The sequence below is a fragment of the Patella vulgata genome, chromosome 2 (assembly GCF_932274485.2).
Source record: "Patella vulgata chromosome 2, xgPatVulg1.2, whole genome shotgun sequence".
Classification (NCBI taxonomy): domain Eukaryota; kingdom Metazoa; phylum Mollusca; class Gastropoda; family Patellidae; genus Patella; species Patella vulgata.
In genome coordinates this window covers 38,626,724-38,636,731 of record NC_065880.2, presented here as the reverse complement: position 1 = coordinate 38,636,731, position 10,008 = coordinate 38,626,724, and the positions used below count along the sequence as shown (strand labels likewise).

Genomic DNA, 10,008 nt, shown 5'->3' with positions numbered 1-10,008 from the left:
TTAATACCGACCATCACACACAGAAATACTATCCCAAAGCTTAATTGTTTTCATAAAATATTGAATGAGTATAACCCTGTACGAAATCGATTAATTCACTGACGACTAATGGAACATCAAATAATATGTACCTTTGCTCTGGTGATTGAAAGGTCGGAGGGGAGGGGTGGGGGATCGAACGCGTGCGCTTTAAACGAGTCACTTGGTGTGATTTTCATCCGAGCCTGTGCATTACAAGGAGTAGGGTCGCCTGCCCAACCTCTTATGTATTCTCCGGGTCCACCGGTTTCCCCCCCCCACTGTGGCGATTGCAAGTTAGCTTTAGAGACCAGTATCTCAATATGGAATTTTGATCCGTTGCCTAAGGATATTCCGCCACGCGCATGACACTCAATCCAACCCGGTGTATAAACCCGCAGGATTAAATAGTTATTACCTCATGGAGCGGATGTATATTAATAATTCCATGTTACTATATAAGATACGGATAGGTATGTTAACTGATACTTGTAATGAACCAACAGAACAATGCTCTTAAGTCAGAACAAAATGAAATCATGTTAAAACAGGCTTTACATTAGGATATTAAAGGGGTGAAGTATTATAGAGGAAATTAACTTATCAACACGATCATTCTGCTAATTAACACGATAACATAGATGATTGATAGGCGAATATTATCTTAGTGATAATGGAATGGGGTTCAGTATTCTCTTATTTATTGAAATCATTTGTTTTGTTGGAAGATTGCACTGAAGATTCGTACTGTAGCCTCTCGTCGTCACCACTTGCTCCTGACCACTTGTTTTGTATTTGAATGTATCCCACCGTTCTATACAGGGGTTGGTGGTCGATCTCAAGCTTTCGCTTGCCCAACGTGGTTTGTGTCGAATGGACGTTATATCTCAATTCAATTTGAATTTCTTTAGAACATTATAAACAAGTGGTATTCATCTCGAGGTTCTGCTTAATATATTCTTCGTTATTCACTTTGAAATAAGAGTTCGGTACCACAATTGTACGTATCGTAGGTGTTCTTGCCCCACCTCCACAACACACAGACTCACTGCTAAAGACCTCTGCATGCAAGCGAATAATTGAAATACAGATACACCGGAACTGTGTTAGTCTCCAAACACTTAGTTTTTGTATTTGGACGTTTAAGCCATATCTTCAATTGTATGCATCCCGCTTATAACGTTTCATTAATATCAACAGACTGGGTGGGGTCCTACAATTACCAACGAGAACAGACAAGAGCGTTTTTTTTCTGTCAATATAGCCCAGTGTATTGCAAAGAGTGACCGACAAGGAAAGATGTTATATATAATATGCATATTCTTCACATCATATTTCTCCACCAACAACGGGATCAAACCCGGGCCTGCTGATTAGTGCCCATAAATTGATGGGCTGTACCACTGCCATTTACAGTGTGTAGATCAATAAACTTTCATGGAACTTCCTGTTCCATAACACCCTATCGTAAAAAGTGTGTCTGAACAAAATAATGTTAACAATTGGGAATCAGTGAGATATTTGTACTAGACGGTGGTATAGAAAACAAGTTAGTTTAATTAGTGACGATAAAGATAAGCACACAGTGATAAATAATGCGTCTTTTCGTCTTTGATTGTTATCAATGAAATACCTAAAAATAAAGAGTAATTTAAAAATAAACGTGTTGAAGACGTACTCGTAAAAAACAAAATGCTAATTAAAAAGATTAATTACCACCTTCCAGGATGTACCAGCGACAGGAAATGAAAAATGAAATGAAATGGGGTTTAACGTCCTACTGCTCTGCTCCAACTGGGCTAATGAAGACGGGCTTACGCCATACAGTGTGCTATGGGGGAATATTTTGCCAAGGACAGCGGCGCTATGGCCTACTCTTATATCGAATTCCAACTGTCAAGGGATCTTTTATGTGCACGCTGGATCTCGGTTTTTCGTCCCAACTGAACGACTAAACAACTATCCTTGTCTGGCTCCCATCCTGTACTATTGACAAGGAGAAACCACACCGGAAAATCCCCGGCCAACACCGGGATCGAACCCGCTACCCCCAGGCTAACGAGCCAACGTCTTATCCATTTAGCCAACCAGTGAAAGGCCGATACCAGTTTTATTCGATAGTAATGTAGGTAATGAGCGTAAAATCGAATTACTATTAAAATCCAGTTCCGGTTTAACAATGAGGTTTTACATGATTACTGTCCAGTTTCCGGTCCAAATATCAAGCACAATCGGTCCTAACCAGTGGTCAAATGTAATTCATCTTCTACAATATTGTTGTTTACTTTCTTCTTGGGAGCGGCGCTCTTCCAAAAAAGCCGATGTCAGAATTCCAAGATGCTCGGTTCCATAGTACGTTCGTACTTATTTAATTTTTCAGTACAGTTTAAAGTGGGATTGAGTTTACCATTTGAAAATGAGTGATATATTTCACATCTCCTCCCGACATTATATTCTTACTGCACTGCAGTCTGTGAACAAGCTTCAATTCTAACATATTAATTCAGTGTAAAATTGACCAATCTATTTAGGCAACTGTTCCATTTCCGGATCTACATATATACGAAAGCGGTCGAGGTGTTCACCGAGTGCTTAATAATTTGAGATTTTTAATATTTTAATGGCAACTTCATGTCAAAATATTAAGCATTCGGTGTATTTAAAGAAACAGTTACACATTTATAATCTTCAACTGTCAAGATGTACAAGTGACGTTAGCTACCACTACAACCAGGAAGTCATTATCTCGATTTGATACTGAAATCGGAAAATCCAATTATTTTGAATCATTTCATTTTAATTTGCAATTTACAACTCTCTGCATATCAAGAAACTACTTCTTGAAGTCAATATCGAGAGAAAAATAAAAGTATCGAGAGAGCGAATAGGTCATTTCGAGACTAACATATGATGCAAAATTGCGTGTGGGAGGAAACAGGAGAAGAGCTAGAGGAAAACCTACGAGGCTGGGCAGGCGACCATACTGCTTGCCATGTATAAACTTGGGATCGAAACCATGGCACTTGACTCAATGACATACCTTATGACCTAAAGCGCAAGCGTTAGCCCACTAGACTACCGTTGTTTAGATGATAGTACAATTGTTGATGATGACAATAATCGTCCTTTTTGTTTTTCATTTGAAAGACATTCTTGATTGCTGCCCTTTAGATACACTAAAGCATCACGAATCCCCCAGTGTGGATCTTAACTCGAATGTGAGATATTTAATGACAAGTACTTGGACACGATGATAGTGGATAAGTATTAACGAGGAATAGCGGTGTTAGGGAAATGAAACGTGAAGAAGCCATTAAAAAAAGAATTATTCAGTTTTTACTATGATAATTTTTATTTATTGCATTATAATAGGGATTCATAATAACTAATAATAATGTACTTGGACCACAAAAACCGTTTGGTATGTAGGTCATTACGTCATCAATAAATGCAGGCTGATATCTGTTTTACCTTAACAAGAAGGTCAAAGGTACAAGATTAGTATTAATATGCAAAAAGGTTTTAAAAAAAAACCATTAAAATATTTATCTAAGAGGTACTATTACTATAAATGCAATTATTTAGTAACTGGATAAGTGGGATAACTGCGTCTATTGAAGTCTACATTTTATTCGTGTAAATAGGTCGAATATTGACCTAAAACCATGTCGGAAAAGATTCTAAAAGCGTAATTTACAAGCGATGCTAAAAGGTCAGATATTGATGATCACGTGATATCTTAGTTTTTAATATCTTTAGAGATTTCAGCTGTCAATTATTTCATGTGGTATATATACTTTACATATGTATATAGATTACAATACCATATATTTTCAAATTATATAAACCTGTAGGGTATTGTTTAAATGAAATGGTCAGAAGCAATGGCTACGTAAAATACGATATACACATCCATAATATGACCATTGCATAGTCGAGGTGATATAACAATAGATACGGGTATATAATATAGTTCACAGTATAATACAGAAAAGTTGGGACGGACAAAATCTCTCCAGAAACTATTATTACTATTATTATTACTGCACTAAAGTTACCAATAATCTGATCTTTAAGAAATAAACACTAATACTGCAGTGGAATAAAATACCAAGAATGAAACAAAAACAAATAAAATTGCATAAGTCACTGTTTATGAATAAATTAATGCTTTTTATATACTGACTGGCAAGTCCGTAAACTTCGGGAAGTTTTCTCTTTTCAGTAAATCCACAAGAGGTTGGTTGATAGTTTGAAATAAAGAAATATACCGCCCTTCGTCGTATTAAAAGCCACTTATATACACTCTTATTTTGTCTATATTCTCATTGTTTATATTCTCATTCACATTGTTTTTATATATATTCTCATTTGTTATTCGTATTCACATTGTTATAAGATGTTCACACTGTCGATATAGTTCCGTCTATTTTGACGGTGATACAGTTAGTCAACCCCTTTGAATCTTTTTCCTACAATATGAACATGGCACTATTTTGCTAATTTCCCGCGCTTTTCTGGCAACTGCTCCAGTAAGTACTAATGCTGGTCCCAGTTTCATTCCAAGAGATTTTGTCAAACTGTCTGTTGTTAATAGAGGCAGACTGCTTCCATCTACTCCTGCTCGACGGAATGTCTGAAAATAGAAAAGTACACAAGCAATTAAGACTAAGGCTAATATGTTCCTTAATTTTGCTACGGTATGCAGACAATCTTTAAATATTTGAAATCCAACAGCCATAATGTAAGTATGCACATTTTTATTGAAGAAGTATTTTATCAAGGAATTGATTTAAAAAAAAAATGCTTAGACACGGCAGCTGACAAGATTTCATTTTATTTACTTACTTCAATATATGGTCCACATCCATCTAATTTTCTCATAAACCGACAAACATCTTCAGTACTCCAGCGCCGAATATCATCTATATGTTTAAATTCACAAGTACATTCCATAGAGGATTTCTTACGTTCATAATCCGACCAAGTACTGATCCCAAAACCGTTTAATTTATGTCCTTGTCTCTCGTGGCGCCCATCGTTTTCTGAATCGTCCATACCATCCAATGCCTGGTCGATACTCTCCTCGAGGCGCTGTTTCAATGATTGCTGCCCAGCCAAACTAGACACAGCGGCGAAACTAGTCGGTATCGAGGAACTTGTTTCACAGTTCAGCTGGGGGCCATTGGATAAAAAAGGCGACGAACTACTTTCTGTGGTTGGAGATCCAGAGCTGTGATTGGGACTAGGTACCACATTAGGTAACGAGTGCATCATAGCCGGCGAATGAATACTTGTAACACAATTATCACTTCCAGAATCGCGGTAAAACATTTTTTCACTATGCATTAGTTTTTGTCTTTTAGAACTTAAGTCAACCACCGATTCTTCCGCTGGGCGTTTTAATGTAGGGCTGGCCATCATACCGCCATTTAAGTTGTGAAAGAATTGTGTAAATCGCGTGGTTTCTAATCCTGGGGGAGGCATAGTGAAGGGGAAACATGACTGCCACATTTGGAGAGAGGGAAGGGGGATCTGTAGTGGAGATATATTAGCCATGACGTCAGCTGGATAAGGATACCCTACAGATAATCCTGGAGTGGGTAAGAAAGATGGCTGACCGGCATGTTTGGAATTCTGATGTGCTGGTGGTGGGTTGGCTGGTAACCTGAAAATAATATGGGAACTTACAAATATTTGGTTATAGTTTTGGTAAATATTAAAATTTGTATAAATTTATGGAACGGTTTTCCATCCACATGGATAAATTATGAAATTTATTTCAAATAACATCTAGTGACTATAATATTCCCATTTTTAATTAGTTAACACTGAAGTCATCATATCTTTCTCTCATTGCCTACAACATACTGACATCTTCACACCAAGATTTCAGGTTTAAGAAAATTGTCATTTTAAACCAATCCCAAACAGATGCTGGGCCGACATAATCGATATATGATAAAACCTTCCAAACCAGTCAAGAAAACTGAATTTACATAAGTATTATAAAAATCATTAAGTATAAAGAACTTCTCAAATGTATCACATATATATTCAGGAGGTGCTAAAGAAAGGGCAAGAAATACTGTCTAGTGCTCACAACCAGCCATTAATCATTGCTTAATTGGACTAATAGAATAAAAAATTAAACTTGCTGTCAGAAATAACACACTATTTATGGAATAACAAGATTTCACAAGTCGTTATCAAGCATATATACACAATTAGAACGACTTCTGAAATCTTGTTAAACCGTCACAGTAATAAAGCATCTGTCATCTATAAATAGTGTGTTTTTTTTTTTATTATGTCCTAATTACTAAATGTCATTCAAAGAATAAACTTACTGTCGTTTATCGGCTCTAATACTAGGGTCGCCGTATCTCTGTGGTTGTCTTTCTGGACTTCTATCTCTATAATATTCCTTGTTAGACTTGCCGGCAATTGGACTAACGAAGTCGTGCTTCTTGAGTTTCGCCTGGAGTCGTTCCAATTTCTGCATACGTTTGGCTCTTTTAATGGCGTATTTCACCGTTTTATCTATTACCTCCGGTGGCTTGTTACTTATCTTTGCCAATTTCTCTGTTAATTTGGCCATTACGGCAGCTTTTTCAGCAGAATAATTAGGTGATGTTGAAGATGATGGTGCTGAACCTCTGGAACTAGTTGAACCCACGGGGCTAGATGTAAAACGTGGTTGTGGAGTACTGGCCGCGGTAGGAGAGGTGGTTTGCTGCTTATTGTACTCCTCCTTTGTCATTGTCGCTGCTGGCGCTTTGACAGTAGTGGATGGCGGCTTAGATTTGGCCGTTAAATCTGGAAACGGCTTCTGTGGAAATGACATCCCATTCATCCCGTAGGAGGTGGCGAGGTTTTGGGCGAAGAGATGCTGTAAACTAAGCCCAAGCATCGGGTACTGTGGATCAAACGGAACACCGAAGTATGGCGGCGGAACTATAGAAACAAAATAAAAATATCCAAATATAGAAAAACAATCTTCAGTGGCATATGGTTAACTTTCTCCCGTGAAAAAGAAAAGGTTGTGATATTAAGTTGCAATGTACAATCAATATAGTTTATTTCTTGTCAGGTGACAGGTGCTGGGGCTGTGTTTAAGACGCGGTATTGTGTCACGTGAATCAATACCTTATTTCTACCGCTTATTAAATACAGATGAATAGAAGCGCCACGCGAGCTATGTATTGAATTAGTTGAAAAGATAGCGATATTAAAGCGAGAGGAAGACAACTTAAGAATCACCATGTAAATGATGGGACACCTGAAATGAAGGCTATAAAGATCTAAATGACTCTTCCATACAATCAATAATAAATCATTCAGTTTGATATAAAAGAAGAGACATGGTTAGGATACACAATGCTTCAGAAATGAGAGAAACGGGATACAAAAAGATAACGTTTTTTATATTTCAAAACTTACCCATTGGCTGAGGAGGTAATGATGATGCGGTCATTGGTGTCGAATCAAAGTTAGGCCCCGTGCTGCCACTTCTTCTTATCTCGCCTGGCTCCAAGTCCTTGCCGTCTGCTTTCTCCTCTTTAGAATCATCAGACGCTCGACGCTCTTTAGAGTACTTCTCAACACTTGACGATGTTTCATCAAACGAGGGCATCAAAAGCCCCTCGCTCATTGTCACTGGTTTTGTCTCGGAAGGTGACAGTTTTTCTTTGGACGTTCTTAGATGGTTTATAATACTGGTGAGTCTTGATTCACGCTGATGTCTGTAGAACATAATAAAAGAATTAGCTAGTTACACACAAATACATCAAAAAAGCGTACAATAATGCAAACATAATTTGAACCAATCTTATCATGGCGATTGATAGCCCACCTGTGCACAGTGACAGGCTCATATAACATCAATATAAACCTGTATTTGTTCTTTCTCCAGCTACCTCAACTCGTTATGACTTCAGTCAACTTCTGGCCAGCCATTTTTACTATTGCCACACGTCTCTTGGGACAGTAGCTATAAGACGATACTCTGTCACATATAGACAATGTTTGTCATCGCCACTCAAACTGTTATTATCAATGTCAATAGGCCTAGATAGAGAGCATAATATCCCGTCTACTGTCATTAAATAAATAAAAGCATATGGGCAAATCCAATCTTGGCTATGTCAGTTCAGTCAAGTTGAATACACTTAGTGATAAATGGTTTTTGTATGCACAAATTAATTACTCTTTTGCTGTTTGATTTGTGTAGGGTATACGAATATAATATGTCAAAGCTGTTTAACTTGGCATTATGCAGGGGTCACAATTTTATCATTATCAGTTCTGTGTGCGTATAATTGAGAAATTGATTTTTCTTACGACCACTTGAGAAGATAGATAAGAAGCTATGTTACAATTGATGAGTTATATAACCAGATGATATAAATACCTTGGATCTATCGCTTGTCTTATTCAATATTGATAACAACTTATATTTACACAAACCCAATACAGCAGAAGGACAATAGATATATTGATATACAACAAGTGTCGGGTATATGGGTTTATTTTAGATTTAAGTTATTTAATATACCAAGTATACAAAGAACCTTCTATTATATATAAAGTCAACGAAAGGGAACGGAAATGCTTCTAATTTGAGAAAATGGGGTATGGGGGAATGATTTCAACTTAAGAAAACGGGGGAACGTTTTCAATTTTAGAAAATAAGGGCGAATGCTTCCATTGAGAAAATGTGAGTTGGGGGGGGGGGGGTCAATTTATGAAAACGGTGAGAAAATATTTCTAATTTGAGAAAAAAACTTTCGCTTATAATAAATGGATCCAATGCATGAAATAATATATTTTTTAACATCTACTTTTAGATAACTATAAATCACTTACCCGTTATTTTTCTCTGGTGATCGAAAATTTGGTTTTTCTTTAGGTGCTGAATTTTCAGGTTTATGATTTGCAGAATCGTCTACATCAATATGTTCATCATCGACATCATCGACCTCATCATTTTCTGTGGGTTGTTGATCACTTAAAGCATGTTCTGTATCACCTTGCTCTTGTTTGGTCTTCTCGGCATGTGAGATTTCATTCTCTTGCAATGAAGTTCTTAAAACAGACAGAGGGGTATCATCAGTTGAGTCTGATCTTCTATCATCCGAAGAATCGTCCGCGATATGCTTTAGCAGAACGGGGTCACTAACGTTTGGCAAAGTTTTTGAAAGTTCTTTAGTAGTATTATTGTTGTTAAAATTAGAAGCACTCCATTTAATCAAAGGTATATCGTCATTACTTTTAGCGTCTAATTTACCGTCAATAATAGTGTCAGAATCCTCATCCTCGTCGTCATCATCATCATCGTCATCACCATCTTCGTCATCATCGCAGTTTGATTTATCAAAAGCTATAGATGGGTACACTTGTCTGGGTGGATCAAATTTAGGAGATTTGCTAACTTTAGCCTGAGGAACATCACCAGATAAAGATTCGGCTTCACTTACGTAACCGTCCGGTGACTCCGACTCACCGGAGTCCGATTCCGCTTTAGAACCGTCCGATTGGTACTTAAATGGTTGCTTGTTGTCCGTTTTAATATCCGTTTCTATGGAATCTTCTGGACTATCTGTGAAAGGCTCATCACGATCTTCTTCAGAAGTGTTGAATTTGTGCTGCTTCTTGATGTCCTTTGGCCCTCTTTCTATTTTACGTGGCGGCTCACAGGCGGTCTGCAAGTAGAAAAATAAACATATATAATATTTTCAGATTGAATAAAGTTTCAAATTAAAAATATAAAAACTTTTTTACAGACCTGTTTGGCCCATTTGATAGTTTTACGTGAAATTTTCCAGGAATACATGAATAGCGATTGAATGCGTGCTGCGAATCCACCCCTATATATCTGTCTCAGCTTCTTAATTAGGTAATAAAATTAATTTGAGAAAGGACTACATGCAAGGATATGCTATTTTATATCTTTATCAATTAGTCGATCCAGAATTAAACAAAAACTCT

At 37.1% G+C, this 10,008-nt stretch overlaps 1 protein-coding gene across 7 annotated transcripts in view; it reads right to left on the bottom strand.

The window, feature by feature from the left end:
• Nucleotides 1–3,343: 3,343 nt before the first annotated feature.
• The window catches only part of LOC126812589 (uncharacterized), a 93,639-nt gene continuing 86,974 nt past the window's right edge, over nucleotides 3,344–10,008 (bottom strand). For 6 of the 7 annotated variants that reach the window (XM_050539051.2, XM_050539048.2, XM_050539045.2 and 3 more), the window contains exons 2-6: nucleotides 8,887–9,722; nucleotides 7,462–7,763; nucleotides 6,369–6,975; nucleotides 4,867–5,686; nucleotides 3,344–4,654 (exon numbers count right to left, since the gene is read on the bottom strand). In XM_050539051.2, coding sequence (XP_050395008.1) covers nucleotides 4,469–4,654; nucleotides 4,867–5,686; nucleotides 6,369–6,975; nucleotides 7,462–7,763; nucleotides 8,887–9,722 — 2,751 coding nt within the window. In that variant the 3' untranslated portion in view covers nucleotides 3,344–4,468. Of the gene's footprint in view, nucleotides 4,655–4,866; nucleotides 5,687–6,368; nucleotides 6,976–7,461; nucleotides 7,764–8,886; nucleotides 9,723–9,805; nucleotides 9,906–10,008 lie in introns of those variants that run through there. The other variant, XM_050539047.2, reaches the window with a different exon arrangement.